Here is a 23,840-nt window from a genome sequence, read left to right on the forward strand (position 1 = left end):
GTATAGAATGAAACCAATGTCAGAGATAGGTAATTCAAAGGCGCTAAACTCCCAAAAAATTCAGAATCACAACCTACACAGGAAAAGAATGAGAAATAACAAACAAAAACCCATTGAATAAGGCATGCTTCCGAAGAATACTTCTGTAAAACAAAATTAAATAAAACAAATTAAAAGCTTCCACATTTGACAAATAATAATAATAATCTTCATTAGTGTCACAAGTAGGCTTACATCGACACTGCAATGAAGTTACTGTGAAAATCCCCTGGTCGACACATTCCGGGGCCTGTTCGGGTACACTGAGGGAGTATTCAGAATGTCCAATTCACCTGACAAGCATGTCTTTAGGAACTTGTGTGAGGAAACCGGAACACCCGGAGGAAACCCACGCAGACACGGGGAGAACGTGCAGACTCCGCACAGACAGTGACCCAAGCCGGGAAACAAACCCGGGTTCCTGGCCCTGTAAGCAATAGTGCTAACCACTGTGCTACCGTGCCGCCCCATCAACAGCACTGAGTTAATTAATCTGCTGTTGAAGTGCTGAAACATCATTTATGTCCTAGATTTGGGAAAGGGGAGATTAGCAAGAGTTCTCACTCCTTATCTATAGCTGAGGGAAAAAGAAACAGATGGATGTGGTATGGTACGATCTGAATGGCAGAACAGGTCTACTGTTAGGTCAACTTCTTATGTTCCAGATTAAGTAAAGGTGGGTTTGATTCTGCCTCGGGTGCTCCAATTTCCTCCCACAATTCAAAGACGTGCAGGTTAGGTGGATTGGCCATGCTAAATTGCCCCTTAATCTCCAACGGTTAGGTTAGGTGGGGTTCCAGGGACTGGGTGGGGATTGGGCCTCAGTAGGGTGCTCTTTCGGAGGGTCGGTGCAGACTCGATGGACCGCATGGCCTTCCTTCTACACTGTAGGGAATCTATGATACTTAGATGTTACTTGCTTAAGCTATATTAGAGGATAGTATTGACCATTAAACATTTTTAATTTATTCGTTGAAGTATTCCAATATCGATCAGGCTCAATAAACTTTATATATGTCAACTGAATGGAAAGGGATTCAATGATTCTATAACGTTTAAAGAGTAGATTATCTCTTGCACAAAAATGTGGTTTAATGTATCTTTTTCATTCCTTTTCCTCCATATGCTTGTATTTGCATAAGCTAGTAATTCAAACTGTCCAAGTTACTGGTTATTTGACTGGTTTATTCATGTTGTCAACTCATGTAACTGAAACCTAAATTCTTCAATCACTCCTCCTACTGTATTTGAAGAAATACAAGACAGCCCTGTGAGGGCCCCCCAAAGGGAATGTGACATACATTTTGACCTGACACTCCTCTGTAACACTATCCACACAAATAACTACAGTTCTGTTGTGACCTTCCTACTGGTATCAATGAACATCTGTTTATCACTTCAAAATGTCAATTTCTGATCCTTAATATGTGAAGCAAGTTATTTTTTGGATTTGAGGTTGACAGGTAGCTCGGCTGAGTTTTTGGTACAAATGAAGTGTAGATCAGACCTCCAAGCCATTGCATCACTGCTAAACACGTTCAGAGTAACATTCAAGTTATAGCTCAAGTACCAATTCATTCCATAACCCAGGAGATTACACACTGACAATTCTTTCAGAAAACCAGTAATACCAATTTGTTTTTTGGATTGTTTTGCCAGTCATGTTTGAAAGGTTGTATTTTACTATTGATAACATTTTAAAAATTCTTTACAGATACTAACTATACAGCACGCTTTATTTTTTTATACCAACTCAGTTACTTACACTAGTTTCGGTTTTTCTGACCATAAATAATGTAAATAGTATCACTTTGCCAAATTAGAGAGCCGTAATTGAACAAAATCAGTTTATTTAGACAACACTGGCTGAGAGCTTGTGAACCCCCTCATTAAGCTCAGTAAGGTAACTGTGCACTTCAGCTACATAAGGAACTGCATCATTCATACATATTACCAATCATGAATGGATTTAAATTTAATGCATTTTTTCTGTAAACAGGAGTTTAACATCGCAAATGTATACGCTTTACTTAATAATTGCTTTATTTTTCAATTTTAGTGACAAGAATATCCACCAATATTACTTGTCTATATATTTTTAAACAAAAATAATGATGTTGATCAAAAAAAGATGCTGTAGGTTTTCCTGGCAATTATCAAACATGCTTTTGCTAACTTTAGAATAGATTAAGATTTGTAGTTCAAGCAAATGAAATAAACAAGTCATGTTATTGATTAGAATTAGTGGTAATGAGGCTTGAGATTCCATGTTCCAATATTAACACAGCTTCTAAAGATATTATTTTCACTACTCAAAATGGGGAAAACTTTTTGAACGTAGATATAGTTAGATTTAGCATTTAGGGTGAAGGGGATTAAAGGATATGGGGGGAAAGCGGGATTAGGCTATTGAGTTGGATGATCAGCCATGATCATAATGAAAGGCGGAAAAATCTCAAAGGGCTGAATGGCCTCCTCCTACTACTATCTTCCATGTTACGATGTAACAGTTCATTGAATTATGCTAATTTATCATTTATGTTTCAACTCCTCTTAACATACACAGTTACACACAAGTTACTTGCTTAAGCTATATTAGAGGATAGTATTGACCATTAAACATTTTGAATTTATTTGTTGAAGTATTCCAATATTGATCAGGCTCAATAAACTTTATATATGTCAACTGAATGGAAAGGATTCAAGCCCTTATGTAAATAATGTATTAGATTCTTCTCTTAATGAATTACTTAAGGTTTGTGTAACCTAATCACCATAGTGAACATCTTTGTATTTATTTTTTCATGGGATGTGGGTATCACTGGTAAAACGCCAGCATTTTTGACCATCCCTAATTACCCATGAACTGAATCACTTGCCACACCATTTTAGAGGGCAGTTAAGTGTCAACCAGATTACTGGAGGTCTGGGATACCAGGTAGAGGGGCTGGTTTAGCTCAGTGTACTAGACAGCTAGTTTGTGACGCAGAACAGGTCAGGAGCACGGGTTCAATTCCCGTTCCAGCTGAGAATTCTGAATTCTCCCTCCGTGTACCCGAACAGGTGCCGGAATATGGCGACTAGGGGCTTTTCACAGTAACTTTATTGCAGTGTTAATGTAAGCCTACTTGTGACAATAAAAAGATTATTTATTTATTTAAATGTGGCAGATTGCCTTCCCTGAAGGACATCAATGCAGCAGCTGGGCTTTTATAACAATCACAAAACTGTTACGGCGCCGAAGGACGCCATTTGGCCTATCGGGTCTCAACCGGCTCTCCAAACAAGAATCATGGGTTTAGTGTAATTTCCCTGTCTTATCCCCATACCCCTGCACATTGCTTCTATTCAAGTAATCATCTGATGCCCTCTTGAATGCCTGGATTGAACCTGCATTCACCACATATCCAGGCAGTGCATTCCAGGCCTGAACCATTTGTTCTGTTAAATGTTTTTTTCTCTCATCACATTTGCTTTTTTTTTTTGCAAATCACTTTAAATCTGTGCTCTCTTGTTCTTGATCCTTTTACGAGCGAGAACAGTTTATCTCGATCTACTCTGTCCAGACCACTCATGATTTTGAACATCCATCAAATCTCTTCTTAGCCTTCTTCTCTCCAACCTCTCCAATCTACCCACATATCTGAAATTTCTTCTCCCTGGAACCAATCAACAGTGGTCGCCATCACTAATTACTAAAATTAGCTTTTCAATTCCAGACTATTAATTGAATTTAAATTCCACCATCTGCTGAGGTGAAATTTAAACCCTTGTGCCCAGAACATTAGCCTGGGCCTCTGAAATACTATGCCACCTTATCTCCTTCTATGACATTGTAGGACTTGATGGCATACTGTTAGCAGTATGCACAAGACATTCCACTAATACATAACTCAGACGAGAAGCAGTATATTGACAGTGTTATCAAACAATGTGGATTAGCACAATACTGTCTTTTGTATTTTGCATATAACATTCAGCCAGTTCAAATTTAATTACGACAATTAAGACTATACCAAGACTATAAATAGATAATTGTAATATATAAAGGTGCACAATTGCTTATGTTTGCATCTTCCAATGAAAAATTGATTTAAAAAAACTAGTTTCACAAATTTATATTTAGATTAAAAAATCTAAAGCACATTTAATGGTACATCAAAACCAAGTATTTGTCATTCAAAACCATAGTTATCAGAGATGCCTTACGGGCAGCATGGTGGCGCAGTGGGTTAGCACTGCGGCCTCAGGGCTCCGAGGTCCCAGGTTCGATCCCGGCTCTGGGTCACTGTCCGTGTGGAGTTTGCACATTCTCCCCGTGTTTGCTTGAGTTTTGCCCCCACAACACAAAAAAGATGCGCAAGCTAGGTGGATTGGCCACGCTAAATTGTCCCTTAATTGGAAAAAAAATGAATTGGGTACTGGGAATTAATTTTTTTTAATTAAAAAATAAGAGATGCCTTACCGTATGATGAAGGGCACAAAGGGTGCCAGTCTGAGAGCTGAGCATGTGCCATCCAAGGGGGATGGATACAACCGACCCAGGACAAGCAGCAACAAGAACAGGCTAGGATGGAGCTTCAGCACACCAGAATCGCTTCACATATAGGATAAGAGAACAAGTATTGTGAGATGAATAATTGAACAGAAAAGCAATGTTAGATTCACACCAAAATGAAATATCTCTCTCACCTCCATTTAAAATAAAATGTTAAATTTACCACAATTTTATTCTATCACAACAAATTACTTAATCATAAGTAGAGGGATATCTAAACCAGAGGCAGGAGATTACTGTATTGAGCATTTGACATTTATAACAGAAATCTAGTGCTATGAAGCATATAGTTAACCGTAACTTATTTTAATTTAACAAGTGTTTATTTTTAAATTAATTTGTTAATTAGTTCCAGAAATAACAGTTAGAGGGGTAAAATGCTTTTACCTGCAAGATGTGGAAAGTCCGTGAAGCTTCCAGCATTCCGGACAACTGCAGTTGCAGGAAGTGCACCCAACTGGATCTCCACATAGACCCCTTGGGTCGGTTGGAGCAGCAGTTGGATGCACTTCGGAGGTGGCGGAAAGCATCACAGACAGGAGTTTTAGACACGTGGTTACACCCAAGAGCAGGAAGATAGATGGGTGACCGCTAAAAGGGGCAGGGAGTCAGTGTAGGAATCCCCCGCGTCTATCGCCCTCTCTGACAAGTATACCGTTGTAGATACTGTTGGAGGGAATCATCTATCCGGAGAAAAAAAGCAGCAGCCAGAGCAGTGCCACCATGACTGGATCTGTTGTTAAGCAGGGAGGGACAAAGTGCAGAAGAGCAATAGTTATAGGGAACTCTATAGTTTCTGTAGATGTGAAAGAGACTCCAGGATGGTATGTTGCCTCCCTTACCAGGGTCCAGGATGTCTCTGAACAGGTAGGGAGCATTCTAAAGGGGGAGGGTGAACAGCCTGAGGTTGTGTCAAATATTGGTACTAACGACATAGGCAGGGGGAGTGACGAGGACCTGCAGCAAGAGTTCAGGGAATTAGATGGAAAGTAAAACACAGAATCTCTAGGGTTGTAATCTTGGGATTACTCCCTGTGCCACGTGCAAGTGAGGCTCGAAAATAGGAAGATAGTACAGGTAAATACATGGCTAAACAGCTGGTGTAGAATCTCTACAGTGCAGAAGAAGGCCATTTGGCCAATCAAGTCTGCACTAGCCCTTGGAAAGAGCACCCTACTTAGGCCTTAATTAAGCCCATGCCTCCACCCTGTACCCATAACCCAGTAACCTCACCTAACCTGTTGGACACCAAGGGACAATTTATCATGATCAATCCACCTAACCTGCACTTCTTTGGACTGTGGGAGGAAACCGGAGCACCTGGAGGAAACCCATGGGGACAAAGTGCAAACTCCACACAGACAGTCATCCGAGGCCGGAATTGAAGCCGGGTCCCTGGAGCTGTGAGGCAGCAGTGCTAACCACTGTGCCACCATGCCGCCCATAGGAGGGAGGGTTTCAGATATCTGGACCACTGGGATCTCTTCTGGGGCAGGTGGGACCTGTACAAGAAGGATGGGTTTCATCTAAACTGGAGGGACATATATATATCCTGGCTGCGAGGTTTGCTAGTGTCACAGGGGAGGGTTCAAACTAGTGTGGCAGAAGGATCTGAACCGAAGCAATAGGTCAGAAGGTGAAATGATTGAGGGGGAACAACAGAATAGGGCCAGTAAGACTCAGAGGAAGAACAGGCAGGGGGATGTTACTGAACACAGCGGAACTGGCGATCTGAAGTGCATTTCTTTCTATGCGAGAAGTATAATAGATAAGGCAGATGAAATTAGTTCCAAGTACGAATCCAAACTCTATGATGTTGCCATTACAAAGACTAGGTTGAGGGAGGGACATGATTGGCAGCTAAACGTTCCAGGATTTAGGAGTTTCAGGCAGGTTAGAGGGTGTGTAAAAGGGGTGGGGAAGTTGCACTACTAGTGTATATCACAGCTGTAATGCGGGAGGACACCTCAGAGGGCTCGTGCAGCGAGGCATCATGGGTGGAGCTCAGGAATAGGAAGGTTGCAGTCACAATGCTGGGAATTTACTTCAGGCTTCCCAACAGCCAGTGGGAGATAGAGGAGCAGATATGTAGGCAGATTTTGGAAAGGTGTAAAAGCAATAGGGTTGTTGTGGTGGGTGATTTTAACTTCCCCTATATTGACTGTGACTCACCTAGTGACAGGGGCTCGGATGGAACAGAGTTCCTAAGGAGCATCCAAGAGGGCCTCTTGAAACAATATGCAATTAGTCCAACGAGGGATGGGGCAGTACTGAACTTGGTATTGAGGAATGAGCCCCGCCAAGTGGTCAAAGTTTCAGTAGTGAGAATAGTGACCATAATTCAGTCAGTTTTAACGTCCTATTGGATAAAGATAAGAGTAGTCCTCGGGTGAAGGTGCTAAATTAGGGGAAGGCTAATTATAACAATATTAGGCAAGAACTGAAGAATCTAGATTGGAAGCTGATGTTTGAAGGTAAATCAACATCTGACATATGGGAGGCTTTCAAATGTCAGTTGATAGGAATTAAGGTCCAGCATGTTCCTGTGAGGAAGAAGGATAAGTATGGCAAGTTTCGGGAACCTTGGATAACAAGGGATATTGTGAGCCTAGTCCAAAAGAAAAAGGAAGCATTTGTAAGGGCTAGAAGGCTGGGGACAGACAAAGCCCATGAAGAATATATGGAAAGTAGGAAGGAACGTAAGCAAGGAATAAGGAGGGCTAATTGGAGTCACAAACAGTCATTGGCAAACAGGATTAAGGAAAATCCCAAGGCTTTTTATATGTATATAAAGAGCACAAGGATAGCCAGGGAAAGGGTTGGTCCACTCAAGGGTCAGGGGAGGGACTCGGTACCTGGAGTCAGAGGAAATGTGCGAGGAACAAAATGAGTACTTTGCATCAGTATTCACCAAAGAGAAGGACTTGGTGGATGACGAGTCTGGGGACAGGTGTGTAGATAGTCTGGGTCATACTGAGATCAAAAAGGAGGAGGTGTTGGGGTCTTGGAAATCATTAAAGTAGATAAGTCCACAGAGCCTAATGGGATCTATTCCAGAGTACTGAGGGCGGCAAGGGAGGAAATCGTTGGGCTTGACACAAATCATGTATCTTCACTGGCTACAGGTGAGGTACCAGAGGACTGGAGAATAGCTAATGTTGTTCCTTTGTTTAAGAAGGGTAGCAATGATATTCCAGGAAATTACAGGCCAGTGATCTTTACGTCAGTGGTGGGGAAATTATTGGAGAGGATTCTTCGAGATAGGATTTGCTCCCATTTCAAAGCAGTGAACGTATTAGTGAGCGGCAGCATGGTTTTGTGAAGGGGAGGTCATGTTTCACAAACTTGATTGAGTTTTTCGAAGAAGTGACGAAGATGATGCATGAAGGTAGGGCAGTGGATGTTGTCCTCATGGATTTCAGACAAGGTCCCTTTACGTTCTGGTACTTGGCTGGTAGAAATGATGTACAGAAGAACGTCTAGTTCTTGACTAGTTGAAGTGTTTTATTATAAAATAAATGCGTAACTATGAGAAATATATTACAACTCCAGAGCCACTCCAAATATGACTATCCACTAACACGACTAACTCCCAACTCCTCGAGGTTCAGAGTCACGTGGTAGGTTTACACTGCCAGCTGCTGGTCGGAGGTCATTTACATCGTTATAATACATGATTGCTTATGCATATCATTACAGTCCCTCATGAAAAACTGGCACAGAAGGTTAAGTCACACGGGATCAGAGGGGAGCTGGCAAGATGGATACAGAACTGGCTCGGTCATAGAAGACAGAGGGTAACAGTGGAAGGGTGTTTTTCTGAATGGAGGGCTGTGACTAGTGGTGTTCCGCAGGGATCAGTGCTGGGACCGTTGCTGTTTGCAGTATAAAAAAATGATTTGGAGGAAAATGTAACTGGTCTGATTAATAAGTTTAGTGGAATTGCAGATTGTGATGAGGAGTGTCAGAGGATACAGCAGGATATAGATCGGTTGGAGACTTGAGCAGAGAGATGGCAAATGGACTTTAATCTGGACAAATATGAGGTAATGCATTTTGGAAGGTTTAATACAGATGGGAAATATATAGTAAATGGCAGAACCCTTAAGAGTATTGATAGGCAGAAGGATCTGGGTGGACAGATACACAGGTCACTGAAAGTGACAACGTAGGTGGAGAAGCTGGTCAAGAAGGGATAAGGCGTGCTTGCCTTCATCAACCGGGGTACTGAGTATAAAACTTGGCAAGTCATGCTGCAACTGTTTCGAACCTTAGATAGGCCACACTTGGAATATAGCCAAAAGAGAAGATGCTGGAAAGTCTCAGCAGGTCTGGCAGCATCTGTAGGGAGAGAAAAAAGCTCACGTTTCAAGTCCAGATGACCTTTAAGGTCTGCCAGACCTGCTGAGATTTTCCAGCATTTTCTCTTTTGGTTTCAGATTCTAGTATCTGCAGTAATTTGCTTTTATACTTGGAATATACCGTTCAATTCTGGTCAGCACACTACCAAAAGTATGTGAATACTTTTGAGAGGGTACAGTGTTGCCTGGTATGGAGGACATTAGCTCTGAGGAGAGGTTGGATAAACTTGTTTTTTTCTCACTGGAATGATGGAGGTTGAGGGACGACCAGATAGAAGTCTACAAAATTATGAGGGGCATGGACAGAGTGGATAGTCAGAAGCTTTTTTCTGAGAGTGGAAGTGTCAGTTACTAGGGGACATAGGTTTAAGGTGCAAGGGGCAAAGTTTATAGGAGATGCGATAGGGAATTTTTTTTAACACAGAGGGAGGGTACTGGGTGCCGAGAACTCGCTGCTGGACGAGGGGGTGGAAACAGGTACGATAATGACGTTCAAGAGGCATCTTGACAAATACATGAATAGCGAGGGAATAGAGGGATAAGGACTCCGGAAGTGTAGAAGGTTTTAGGTTAGACGGGCAACATGGTCGTGATGGCTTGGCTCGCCAAAGGGCCTGTCCCTGTGCTGTCCTGTTCTTTGTATGTGATGAGCTAGTGGTGTTGGTTAGTGTTGGGGCGACGCTGGGATTGTGAGGAAGATGTTGGTGGCCATACCAAACTCGGATACTCATCAGTTGATATTGGGGGTGGATTGGAATATGCTGTTGACACCGAAGGTGGACTGGTCCCGGCCGCATTCGCTGGTCCCTTGCCGGGGGGGGGAGGAAAGCAAGGTTGTTGACCGGGTTCACGAAGGAGATGGGAGGGGTGGATCCTTGGAAGTTTTTGCACCCACAGGATAGGGAGTATTCGTTCTTTACACCATTGCATAAGGTGTGCTTGTGGATCAACTTTTTTGTGGTGGGGAAGGCACTGCTAGCTGGGGTGAAGAAGGCAGAGTATTCAGCGGTCATGATGTTGGACCATGCTCTGCACTCGGTGGATTTGATCTTGGATAAGGGTCTGGCCAAGTGGCCGGCGAGGAGGCTAGATGTGGGTTTGTTGGTCTACCCACATTTTTGCATTAATAAAAGGGAAAGGTGTTTGAGGACCATGTGGAGTTTAACCAAAATGGGGAGGTCTCGTCGTCGGTGGTTTGCGAGGCTTTGAAGGAGCTAGTGAGGGATGAGGTCATCTCATTCAAGGTGAAGGCGGATAGGGAGGTGCGGGAGGAGCGGCAGCGGCTAGTAGAGGAGATTTTGGAGGTTTGATGGAAGATATGTGGAGGATCCGGAGTTGGGGCTTTTGGAGAGGAGAAAGGAGTTGCAGCTGAAGCCTGATCTCCTGTTGGTTTGGCTGTTGAGGCAAGCAGAGCGGTGGTGTATGAGCATGGCGAGGAGGCCATTCGATTTCTGGCGGGCCAGCTCCGTCGGCAGGCAGCAGAGGGCGAGACCGTGCAGATTAGGGACGGAACAGGTGGGCTGGTGGTGGCGCCGGAGCAGGTGAACAAGGTGTTTGAGGACTTTTATAAGGGCTTGTATAAGTCAGAGACACCCGAGTATGAGGGAGTATCTGGAGTGTCTGGAGGTGGAAGAGGAGGAGAGGGCCATGTTGCAGAAACCATAGGTTTTGGAGGAAGTGCAGGCAACTATAGAGAAGATGCAATCAGGCAAGGCACCAGGGCCGGATGGGTTCCCAGTGGAGTTTTATAATAAGTTCAAGGATAGGTTGGTGCTGCTGATGGTGGGAATGTTTGAGGACACGATAGCGAAGGGAAGATTGCTGGAGAAAATGAGGCAGACATCCATTTCACTGTTACTTATAAAAGAGAAGGACCCGTTGGAATGTGGGACGTATAGGCCCATTCTCTACTGAACGTGGGTGCTAAGATACTGGCGAAGGTATTGCTGGTGAGGCTGGAGGAGTGCCTTCCGAAGGTGGTGGGGGAGGATCAGAAGGGGTTCGTCAAGGGCAGGCAGCTGTCTTCAAATGTGCGTTGGCTGATGAATGTGGAGCTTTCTCCAGAAGAGGGATGGAAGTTAAAAGTGGTGGTGGTATTAGATGTGGAGAAGGCGTTGACAAAGAATGGAATTATTTATTTGCAGTGCTGGAAAAGTTTAGCATTGAGCCTAAGTTTGTGGCATGGGTGAAATTGTTATACAAGGACCCGGATGAATGATACAAATTTGGGGGCGGGATTCTGTGATCTTGAGTCTAAGTGTTGACCTCGTCGGAAACACCATCGCGTTTCTCAATGGCGGCAACACGGCCTCAGGATCAGTAATTCTAGCCCCTACAGGGGGCCAGCCCGGCACTGGAGCGGTTCAAGCTGCTCCAGCTGCTGATCCCGGTGTCAACTGGGCGCCGCAGGGTCCGCGCATGCGCAGTGGCACCGGCGCCAACATGCGCATGCGCAGCGGCCCCTGACCAGCGCCGCGCCAAGCAAGCCGGCACCAATGGCGCCGAATCATGTGCTGGTGTCGGAGCGGCATGGCGCGATTCGCACCGGTCGCGGGAATTCCCCGGCCCGGCCCCGGGCTGGGAGAATCCCGCCCGGGGTGCTTCCCGCTATTTCGGGGAACGAGGCAGGGATGCTCCATGTTCCTCCTTCTGTTTGTGTTGGCAATAAGGCTATGGGGCTGAGGGGTTTGGACTTATGGAGGGGGATATTGAGGGGGGGTGTGGAGCACAGGGTGTCTCTGTATGCGGTTGACTCAACGGTGAGGGACATAATGGGGTTGGTAAGGAAATTTGGGGTGTTTTCTAGCTACCTTCCCTCCCCACACAAACGATGAGTCTAGTCTGGCAATTAAATTTAGGGAAGAGTGAATATTCTGTGGTATCTTCTCCAGGTGCAGGGGTGGGAGTGGAAGAGGCGCCATTTTGGGTAGCAACAACTCACTTTAGGTCTTTGGGGGTGCAGGTGGCGCGGGACTGGGCACGACTTTGTAATCTAAATTTCATGAGCTTTGTGGGGAGGGTGAAGGAGGACTTGGTGAGATGGGACAGTCTCCCTTTGTCATTGGTAGGTCAGAGCAAAGAGTAAAAATGAATATTTTGCCACGGTTTCTGTTTCTGTTCCAATGTCTGCGGTCTTCCGAGGGTTGGACAGGCTGGACTCATCGTTTGTGTGGGGAGGGAAGGTAGCTGGAATAAAGAAGGCGGTGCTCCAAATTGGGCGGTAATCGGGGGGTCTTGGCCCTTCCAAACTTGTTGCACTATTCCTGGACGGCGAATGTGGAGAATGGTGTGGGGCTAGAGTAAAGAGACCGAGGCTTCATGGGTGTGGATAGAGGTGGTTTCTGGTAAAGTGTTGCAGTTGCGGGCACTGGCAAAGGCGCCGCTACTGTTCGCCCCAGCGAAGCTATTGGGGAATCCTGCAGTGGTAGCACCGTGAGCGATTTGGGGGCAATTTCGACAGCATTTCAAGTTGGGGCAGGGCCGATAAGAAGGCCATGGGTTTGAGCCAGGGAGGATGGATGCGAGGTTCCTGGGACGGGAAGAGAAAGGGTAAAAGAGATGAAAGATCTGTTGCTGGAAGGGCAATTCGTAAGTTTGGAGGAGTTGGGGTGAAGTATGGACTCCAGCGTGAGGAGGGCTTCAGTTATATGCAGGTACGGAATTTCACAAAAAAGGTCTTCCTGAGCTTCAAGATGGCACCATCCTCCTCGTTGATCGAGGAGGTGCTGCCAGTGGGGGGCTGGAGACGGGTCGATTCAGCAATCTACTGCAGGATTATGGAGGAGGATAAGGAGTCCATGGGAGGGATTAAGCCCGAGTGGGGTGAAGAGTTGGGGATGGGGCTGGAAGAAGGATTTTAATGCCAAGTGCTGCGAAGGGTCAATGCCTCGATCTCATGTGTGAGGCTGGGGTTGATTCAGTTAAAGGTGGTGTATAGGGCGCACTTAACAAAGCAAAGAATGAGCCGGCTGTTTGAAGGGGTGGAATATAGTTGCGAGTGGTGTGGGAGGAGCGCAGCCAATCATGTCCATATGTTCTGGTCCTGACCAAAGTTGGAGAAGTATTGGGGGTTGTTTTTCAGCACCATGTCTGAGGTTCTACCTGTGAAATTGAAGCCGGGTCGCCTGGAGGCCATATTTGGGATGTCTGGCCTGCCGGAGCTGCAGACGGGAGCAGGGCCAGACATTTTGGCCTTCGCCTCGTTGATTGCTTGCAGACAGGTTCTGTTGGGGTGGAGGTCAGCTTCTTTATCCCAGTGCCTCGGCGTGGTTGAAGGATCTAATGGAGTTCCTGTATTTGGAAAAGGTGAAATTTGTTCGGCGGGGGGCAGATGAGGGGTTCCACCAGAGATGGGGCTTGATGTTTTACATTTTGGGGACCTGGTTGCTGTCAAGGGGTGGCAGTGAGGGGAGGGGGGGGGGGGGTTATATATTGTTGTAAAATATATTTTTCTAAAAGGTACTATGCAAATGCAAAGTATGGCTGTTTTAGAAATGAAATGTCTAATTTTACGAAGTATTCTTCATGAGCAAAAATGTTTTTCAAAAGTTTTTAAACTTATACACGAGGATGGCAGCCTGCAGCAAACAGAAATGGAAGTGCAATCAAGCGCATTAACTTTAGGTTGAATAGAATCTATAGAATCTTTATCTTGGTACCGTCTTTACATAAGAACTAGGAGCAGGAGTAGGCCATCTGGCCCTTCGAGCCTGCTCCGCTATTCAATGAGATCGTGGCTGATCTTTTGTGGACTCAGCACCACTTTCCAGCCCGAACACCATAACCCTTTATTCTTCAAAATACTATCTATCTTTATCTTGAAAACATTTAATGAAGGAGCCTCAACTGCTTCACTGGGCAGGGAATTCCATGGATTCACAACCCTTTGGGTGAAGAAGTTCCTCTTAAGCTCAGTCCTAAATCTACTTCCCAAAATTTTGAGGCTATTCCCCCTTTAAAGTTGAAGAACATCGACATCAGGAGGCGTAGCACGACACACAATCCCATCTGCATCAATGGCTCCGAAGTGGAGATGGGCGATAGCTTTAGATTCCTGGGGGGCACCATCACCAACAGTCTGTCCTATCCACTCACATTGATGCAACAGTCAAGAAAGCCCAACAACTTCTTCGAGAAGCTAAAGAAATTTGGCATGTCTGCATTGACTCTCACAAACTTCTACAGATGGGCGATCGAGAGCATCCTATCCTGCTGCATCACAGCCTGGTATGGCAACTGCTCGGTCCAAGATCGCAAGAAACTGCAGAGTGTGGTGAACTCAGCCCAGCGCATCACACAAGCTTGCCATCCCCACATTGATTCTGTATACACCTCCCACTGCCTCAGGAAGGCAGACAGCATTATCGGAGACCCCTCCCACCCAGGCATTGCCTTCTTCCAGACCCTTCCATCAGGCAGAAGGTACAGAAGTCTGAAGACCCGCACATCCAAACATAGGAACAGCTTCTTCCCCACAGCCAAAAGACTCCTCAACGACCCCCCCTCGGACTGATCTGTTCCCTGTAATAACACTATTCATGATGCCCTATGTTGCTCTTGCTCATGCAGTTGCTTTGTTTGGCCCCTTGTTCCGTACTGTAACCAATCACTGGTTGTCGATGTACCATTTGTCAATGTTCTCTGTTGATTATTCTCTTTGTTTACTATGTATGTACTGTGTACGTTCCCTCGGCCACAGAAAAATACTTTTCACTGTACTTCGGTACATGGGACAATAAATCAAATCAATCAATCAATCAATCAAGATCAAGAAAATCGTATGACAGAAAAGTACCAAGAATAAAAATCCTCACCACAATTCGTAAGAATTTGGAGGAGGGAAAGAGAGGGAAATAAAAAAAAGAGCACTGATTGAAGTGGTTGCAGTTAAGTTAAGACACAAATGGCATATGTACAGTATAATGTTAATAAAGCCAAACAATTTTCAGAATGGTAATATAATCATGAAGAGACTTATTGGACCTAAATATTATGAACAGTTCCGATAGTGTGGATAGAAAAAATGTATTTCTCTGGATGGGAAGTCACTGATGAGGTGGTCATTAATTTAAAATTGTCTGTAAGAGAGTCTCGAGGAGAGGGAGACATTTCTTTACACACAAGGATTCTGTAACATGGAATGTTAAGCTGAGAAATGATGTATTTTAAGGAAAAATTAGATCAACACCGAGCAGCAACAAAAGCTTCAAGGTTAGGAAGAGTGGGTAGGGTAGTGTGGTTAGTTTTGCAATGTTCCAGCTACGATCCAGCAGACAGAATGGGATCACCTTCTGTACTCTAATATCGGAGTTCAATGAAGGAAACAAAATGGATTTTTGTAATGATAAGCTGGTTTTAGATGCAAAACAATTCAAAGTCAGTTTTCCCCAAGTAATCAACTTTAAACACGCTTTAGTTTCTTACCTGTCCATTGTGGTTGCCACTATCTCCAGTTGTTTTAGGAGGAAGGGATAAAGTGTAGGAAAACGAGTAAAGAATTCTCTACCTGTCATCCTACATGGAAAAAAGTGATACAAAATAAAACATTGTATATTGCAAGTATTAAAACTTCCATTAGTGACAATTGCAGGCTACTAATTTCCTGAGGAGCAAAAATCTTCTAAAGTCTAACATTTTTGATTTGAACAAAGTGAAAGCTAAAGATACAATTATCACGAGGGAGTGCTTCCAAGTATTTTAAAAAAATTGAATGCATCAAAAATTCACAGTTAACAGGTCAAAGCATTCCCTCAAGCATACAAAACAAAAGCATTAGGAGCATTTCATTTGTTTTGGACCAACACAAATTATTTATCTTGGGAAGATCTTATTTTCACCAAAATTTAACTTAACTCAAGACATTAAGAGCAAATGAATATTTTAAGAACATATGCTGCAAATGTGTTTGACATGATTTTTGGATGCTGGGGCCGTAATACAAACTGTCCATGGCAGACACTTCACCCAATAACAATGACACACAGTCACTAACATTCTACCTCTCTGTTGCAGGTGAAGGTGGTCCACATGGAGGGGACTTTAAGGACCAGGGAAGGGTCATTATGGCATTGTCAGCTTAGCAGCATGGAGAAGATGGTACTAAAGGTTATGTGCCAATATCACAGGACCAGTGGCAATGGGCACAGTGAGGCCATCCAGGATGATGGTAAGTTGCTACTTTATGCATCTTCTTCATTCATTCATTGTCCTCAATATGAAAGGTGCCACGAAATGGAAATTGCAGATGGAGTGACCATGGGCTTCCTTCTTCTCTCAGCCCTTCCCCTCATGGTATGCTTTTAGATAGTCAAGATTTGTTACCTGGTCAGCCACTGCAGCTTCAGGGGGAGGACAAGAGGAAGAGCAGGGGCTGGATTCTCCACCAGCGGAATGCTCCGCTTTGCTGGTAGCCCGGGGGGTTCCCGACGGCGTGGGGCTGCCCCACAATGGGAAACCTCATTGACCAGCCTGCATAATGGAGCATCCCGCCGGAGTGCTGAAACAAAAATGTGGTGGGGTGGAGCAGAGAAACCAGCCCCAGAACTCTGTAGTAGAAGCATCGTCACTTGACTTTGCAGCCACCTGCTAAAATACAGGCACTCCGTGTGCCTTAGAGGTTAGTTTAGAATCAGGATTTGCATGTGATGAGTGATCACACACATCAGGACTGCTGCAAGGTCAGGGAACTAGATCAGTTTGTGTGCAAACTCCCAGAAGGACGATATCATACACCAGTTCTGCAGGAGGACTCGGACAAAGATTTCTTCAGGGCAAACAACAGGAAAAAGCTGATGATGATGCACACAAGAGACATCTGGTGCATTGGACTGCCAGCTAGCCTTCAGTCTTTGGCTATAAGCATGGAAAGAGTTCGGTTCCACCATTGCACAGGTCTCAGAGTCCATCCTTTCCACTGTAGGAGTGGTGGGCACCACCATGGTAACAGTGACAGGCCAATCTGTGATGGAGCATCTCCTGACCACTGTTTCAGTTTCTATTGCAGTACAGGCAGAGGTCACCCAATGCCTCAAATGCTTCAGTGGAAAGTCAGACGGAGGTCATGAGTTCCCTAGTTATTACCATCCAGTCTCAGATCCACATGCAACTTGGTAGAAGGCCAGGTTCAATTGAGCATAGACACTCTGAGCAGTCCAACAAACTGGGATCCAACAGATTCTGAAGATTTCAGAGATGTCACCCCATGAGAGTGGCAGTGGCACCATGGTGGGCGAAGCTGCTGTCCTCTCAGTATGGCAGGATTCATGCTCCCAATACTGAGCACTACTCTGTCAGCACCCTTGCTAGTGTCTTCCAGCCAGTCTACTGGCACCGATGCAAAGGTGGTATAATCCAAAACCAGACTCTTAAGGCCTAGAGCTACTAGAGGATATGCTGCAAGATTATTTGAAGTCTCCAGGTGTCACTGGATTGGCACTGCAACTGGGCATTAGAACAGATAATAGTACCCTCAAGACAGTTACTAAGAAGATGCATAAAAGTAATCAGTTCTGTTTGTTCTTGTATCATTGATGTATTGATGGATGAGATTTATGAGGATGTGATGGCCCATGTGTCAATGGGGGAACACTATATTTTACGAGGCATGGTTGTCCCTTTATTAGGATCTGATTTCTGGTAAACAGCCACCAGCTTTCAGTAAATTATGATGTGACCAAGTTAACTGTGAGATAAGCAATAGAAAGGAAAAGGGTCAACAAGTTGATTATAGAGTTCAGTAGGTTCCTAGTGGTGGTCCTCTGCTCAAGGAGTTTAGTTTGAAAGTTTAGAACAAGCTGGAGTGAAGGAAAGATCTCATTCAAGAGAATTTGGTTGACATTGTGTGTGTTGGCTACAAGAGTAAAATTCTTGGAAACTGAAGAACTCTACTAACAATGAGTTCAATTTCTGGGATAGTCGATCCGAGGAAGGTTTTAGATATAAAACCCCAAATGTCAATGAATATTAGAACCAGGACAGTTTGGATCCAAGGTGGCTGTGCTTAAGATGCTCAAGACGTCAATATCGAATGGGAAGTTTGCAACCAAAGGATGGTTGGTGAGGACAATCATACGAGAAGTAAATGGAAGGCCCACAAAATCTCAACCCGTACACAAATCATTGACTCAGTACTCAAATCCACGTGGATAATTTTCCAATTTTTTTGTAAGTTCCTGATTTGCAGGTTTTGGGGTATGGAATGAAAGTGAAGTTAAGACACTCAATTTAGAGGTCGAGTAATTACAGTCATTGTCGTTTTATTATCTTTAATGTAACCAACTGTTTAAGATATAGTTACTACAGTTCACGTTCTTTGATTTTTGTGCAGTAAAGTTCTTTTGTTTAAACCATGAATCGTTACCTGGAGTTTTTGGATTCTAAATAAAAACTAAAAACGCTACCCGCCTCTACCGAGATCACAAGTCAAAGTCTTTGATGCTGGTCAAGGCGATTATGTAATGAGAAGCATAGTGCAGGTGTACTATTGGGTCTGGCGAACGGTGTATCCATGTTGGGGTAGAGAAGTTCTTTTTAACTGAAGCAAAGGCTCACAATACAGTCCAAGTTGATGCATTTATTTGCACAGGATGCACAAGGTCTACTTCCTGCCTTCTTCTCTCCATGTCCTAGAAATGTTGCAGTCCAAGAGGTACAGCAACAACTGCCCCCATCCCTTTGTAAGCATTGGTCTTTCTTCCCTTACTGCTTATGATAAATATCTCCAGATTGTTCCAGCAAATCACCAGAGTATTTCCTCAAACTTTGTCTCCACACAAGGAAGTCAAAAGCACCTCACTGCAACTTGTTGACCGGCCCAAGCACAGGGTAATCTTGCTTCATAAGAATTGTTATCGTGAATAAGCAAATTATTGCTTGTACATTTGATTCATAATTTTGGAGTTCTGACATCACAGTTGAGTCATGTCAATTACGTCATGATAACGCACTTGCAATGTGATCAGGTATACTCCACTCCATTCCAATTACACTACATGGGGAGGAGCCAGTAGCACTTTGTGTGAAAAATATATCAGAGAGGCTTAAAACATCAGGTAGGGCTTAATGGAATGCCAGAAGTCTTGCGTATAAAACCACATTCTGAGCTCGGTTTTTAATTTAAGCCATGGAGGTGATAATGAAACTATAACCAATTTTCTTTTTTTAAAAATAAATGTTATATTAAAGATTTCCAATGAGCGTTTTTACATAACAAAAATAGAAATACAGATAGTAATAAAAAATAACAATAAACATAGCCAAAGCTTACAATGAAACTACTTACAAAACAGAATTTATTTATTTTTTTAAAAACAGAACCAGGTGGGTTTTGGCTCCATGCCCAACTCACATTACATCAACAGTATCCACCCCCCCCCCCCCCGCCCCAGGATGCTGCTGCTGCTGACACTTACTGCTCCCCTAGAAAGTCAAGGAAAGGTTGCCACCGCCGGGAGAACCCCCATCAAGGACCCTCTCAAGGCGAACTTTATTCGCTTCAGGCTGAGGAACCCCGCCATGTCGCTAACCCAGGTCTCCACACTCGGGGGTTTGAGTCCCTCCACATTAACAGAATCCGTCTCCGGGCTACCAGGGAGGCAAAGGCCACTATCCCGGTCTCTTTCGCTTCCCTGCACTCCCGGATCCTCCACCACCCCAAATATCGCTACCACTGGGCTCGCCTTCACCCGAGCTCCAAAACCCTAGACATCACCGTTGCAAACCCCTGCCAAAATCCTTTAAGCGCCGGGCATGCCCAAAACATATGGGCATGATTCGCCGGAATCCCCGCACACCTCAGGCACCTGCCCTCCACCCCAAAAAACCTACTCATTCTTGCCGCCGTTATATGCGCCCGATGCACTACCTTAAACTGGATTAATCCGAACCTGGCACATGATGAGGAGGAGTTCACCCTGCCCAGGGCATCGGCCCACAGGCCCTCATCCAACTCCTCGCCCAGCTCCTCCTCCCACTTATCCTTCAACCCTCCCACTGTGGCTTCCTCTACCTCCTGCAGCTCCTGATATATGTCCGAAACCTTCCCCTCCCCTACCCAGACGCCAGACACCACCCTATCCTGGACCCTACGTGGGGGCAGCCACAGGAATGTCCCCACCTGTTTTCTAAGGAAGTCCCGAACCTGAAGGTACCTGAACGCATTCACTGGGGGCAGGCCGAACCTCTCCTCCAGCGCCTGCATGCTGGGGAAAACCCCGTCTATAAACAGGTCCCCCATCCTCCTAATACCTGCCCTATACCAGCCTTGGTATCCCCCATCCAACCTACCAGGAGCAAATCTGTGGTTATTCCGTATCAGGGTCCACACCGAGGCCCCTTCCTCTCCCCTGTGTCTCCTCCACTGCCACCAGATCCTCAGTGCCGCCGTCACCACTGGACTAGTGGTGTATCGCGCTGGCGAGAACGGCAGCGGAGCCGTAACAAGTGCCCCTAGACTGTTGCCTCTACACGACGCCGCCTCCAACCGCCCCTCCTCCATCATCCATTTCCTGATCATGGTCACATTGGCCGCCCAGTAATAACTGCAGATGTTCGGCAGAGCCAGTCCTCCCCCCTCCCCTCCCGGCTATGCTCCAAGAATACCCTTTTGACTCGCGGGGTTCTATTCGCCCACACAAATCCCGTAACAATCCTATTCACCCGCTGAAAGAAGGACTTGTGGATGAAAATGGGGAGGAACTGAAATACGAAGAGGAACCCTTCGTCTGCACCCTTCCCGCCAAGGAAAGCGGGAGCATATCCCACTTTTTAAACTCTCCCTCCATCTGCTCCACTAGCCGGGTTAAGTAGAGCCTGTGCAGGGCATCCCAGTTCCTGGCCATTTGTATCCCCAAGTACCGAAAGCTCCACTCCACTATCCTGAGCGGGAGCTCCCTCAATCTCTCCTCCTGGCCCCTTCCGTGGACCACGAACAGCTCACTCTTCCCCACGTTCAACTTATACCCAGAGAACCTCCCGAAGTCCCCTAGGATCCGCATGACCTCCCCCATCCCCTCTAACGGGTCCGAAATATACAACAGCAGGTCATCCACGTCGGTGCTCCTCCCCTCCGCGCACCAGCCCCCTCCAATCCCCTGAAGTCCTGAGCGCAATGGCCAACGGCTCAATTGCCAGGGCAAACAGCAACGGGGACCAATTTTCAATACTTGAGAAGGATCAATTCCATAAATGCTACCAGATAGAGCAAGATGGAAGGGAATATAATCCCAATTGAGGACCCTTCCAAAAAGATAATTAGTCATCTTTAATAATAACCTTTCTTAGTGTCACAAGTAGCCTTACATTAACACTGCAATGAAGTTACTGTGAAAATTCCCTAGTCGCCACACCACAGTCCCTGTTCGGGTACATGGAGGAAGAATTCAGAATGTCCAATTCACCTCACAAGCACGTCTTTTGGGACTTGTGGGAGGAAACTGGAGGACACGGAGGAAACCCACGCAGACACGGGGAGAACATGCAGGCTCTGCACAGACAGTGACCCAAGCTGGGAATTGAACCCGGTCTCTGGCGCTGTGAAGACCTGTGCTAATCACTCTGCTACCGTCATGCTGCTTAAATATGTCACCTATTATCAATAAAGGCTGAACAGCAGCGCGCCCACCTCCCCTATGAAATACACATCCTGCCCAGTGGTGGTAGCCACACTAAAGACATGGAACCAAATAATGCAGCATTTCGGTCTCACCAAGATGTCCCCCATCTGCAGAAACCAGAAATTCCCACGAGCCATGCTCGACGCCACCTTTACAAAATGGAGACAGGACGGGGGGGGGGAACGCTAGTAATCAGGGGCTTTTACATGGAGGACAAGCTAGCCACCTTGGGTGAACTGACAGCAGACCTGGAACCACCGACATGACAGGAACTCAGGCATATCCAAATTAAACACTTTCTCCACAAAGGGACGGCAAGGTACCCCAGGGCCCCGAGAGACACACTACTAGAGGAACTAATAAACATGGACAGTAAGGAGGGGGTAGGAACTGTGGGAACATCTATGGACGGTTACTGGATAGGGCAAGGCTACCGCTGGACGAAGCCAGATGAAAATGGGAGGACAAACTGCAGACAGAAGTGGGTTGGGAACTCTGGAGCAAAGCACTGACTAGGGCCAACCCCACCTCCTCCTGCTCAAGGGTAAGCCTCATGCAGTTTTAAGTTGTGCACAGAGCGCACCTCACCACAACCCAAATGAACAGGTTCTCACTGGAGGTGGAGGATAAATGTGAACGGTGCCAGGGAGGCCCAGCCAATCACACCCATATGTTCTGGGCTTGCCCCAGACTTGTCGGGTTCTGGATAGCCTTCTTCGAGATGATGTCCAAGGTTGTGGGGGTGGGGGTGGAGCCGTACCCAAAAGTAGCAGTCTTCGGGGTATTGGACAAGCCAGAACTACATATGGGGAAGAGGGCCAAGACCCTGGCTTTTGTTTCCATAATCGCCCGCCGGAGAATCCTGCTCAGCCAACGATCAGCAGCACCACCCACAGCTGCAGACTGGCTGGCAGACCTGTCGGAATTTCTCCATCTGAAGAAGATTAAGTACACCATCTGAGGATCGGACAAGGGCTTCCACAAAACATGGGGCTATTCGTCAGCCTGATCCAAGACCTGTTCGAGGCCAACAGCGACTAGGGAAAGGGGGGGGGGAGAGAGCAGAGAAGAAAGCATGCAACGGGGAGGAGCAAAGAGGGAAAGGGGATGAGGAGGGAATCCAAGTGAGTTACAGCGAGAAAAATGGGGAAAAAGGGAGGAGCAGGAAGCCAGCCGCCCCCGCCACCCCCGAACCCACAAGGACAACAAAAACCACAGAAAAGAAGAGCGGTGCTCAGTAGTAGGACACCCAGGGTGGAAGAGGGAACTACCAATGGGGGTGGATGGGGAGAATGTGTGTTAAAACATGTGTATATAAGAAGAGAATGCACATTGAAAAGTATGTATATAAGTAACTGTACAACATGTAAATATCAGGTGCACGATTCGCTAAATCGTTATCCTGTAAAAATTGAAAAATGGCAATAAAAATATTTTTAAAAAAATAAAGGCTGACCAACAACTTCAAAAATAAACAGACAACCGAAGCCTCAATATAAGTCTATGTTGAAAAAAACAAGTAATTACACAGAAAGTACACAGAGACATAAGTTTGTAATTTAAGCTATAGATAATTCCAAACAATCATTCACATGTATTGGAGAGGAGGAAACATCAGTACATGAAACCTGAAGGGTAATGCAAATGTTGAAATCAAAAAGGCCCATTCGCCTTCAATAGATCAACCATATGCTTCGAAAAGTTACCTCACTAGTCACTCTTGCTCTTCAAAGGTTTAAGATGTTCTCAATCATTTTGACATGAGCTGAAGCTGAAATCTCTACCTGGAATAAACTCTTCAAAGAAAAACCAAATGTCTGAAGAATCCAGCCCCACTGCTCCACCCCCCCCCCCCCCCCCCCCCCCCCCCCGGCAACAATATAAATCTGACCCTATTTCCAGTTCTCTCTAGCTTCGACAAAGAATCATCCAGACCCGAAACGTTAGCTCCCTTCTCTTTCCACAGATGCTGTCAGACCTGCTGAAATTGTCCAGTATTTCCTGTTTTTGTTTCAGAATCCAGCATCCGCAGCAATTTGCTTTTATGTCTGTAGAATGCAGTTTTCTCAAATTAAATAGAATTTCAATCAAACTTTATTTTCTTAGGAACGATGGGTATATGAGGCAACACAATGGAATTTCAGTTCTATCAGAAAATCACATAAAATGTATTACTTTACACCACTTTCCCGTATTGCCCATTTTTGTTTGCTCAGTAGAAGTCACATTTTGATGTAAGTAGTAAGTTCCCATGATGAATGGGAAACATGA

General features: G+C 45.3%; 1 protein-coding gene across 5 annotated transcripts in view; it reads right to left on the reverse strand.

Annotated features, from left to right (window-relative positions):
* The window catches only part of thada (THADA armadillo repeat containing), an 820,576-nt gene that overhangs the window by 484,634 nt on the left and 312,102 nt on the right, over positions 1–23,840 (reverse strand). For all 5 annotated transcript variants that reach the window (XM_072510451.1, XM_072510443.1, XM_072510470.1 and 2 more), the window contains 2 exons: positions 15,382–15,471; positions 4,505–4,636 (listed from right to left, as the gene is read on the reverse strand). In XM_072510451.1, the coding sequence (XP_072366552.1) occupies positions 4,505–4,636; positions 15,382–15,471 (222 nt within the window). The remainder of the gene's footprint in view (positions 1–4,504; positions 4,637–15,381; positions 15,472–23,840) is intronic.

Source organism: Scyliorhinus torazame, chromosome 1 (genome assembly GCF_047496885.1).
Source record: "Scyliorhinus torazame isolate Kashiwa2021f chromosome 1, sScyTor2.1, whole genome shotgun sequence".
NCBI lineage: Eukaryota > Metazoa > Chordata > Chondrichthyes > Carcharhiniformes > Scyliorhinidae > Scyliorhinus > Scyliorhinus torazame.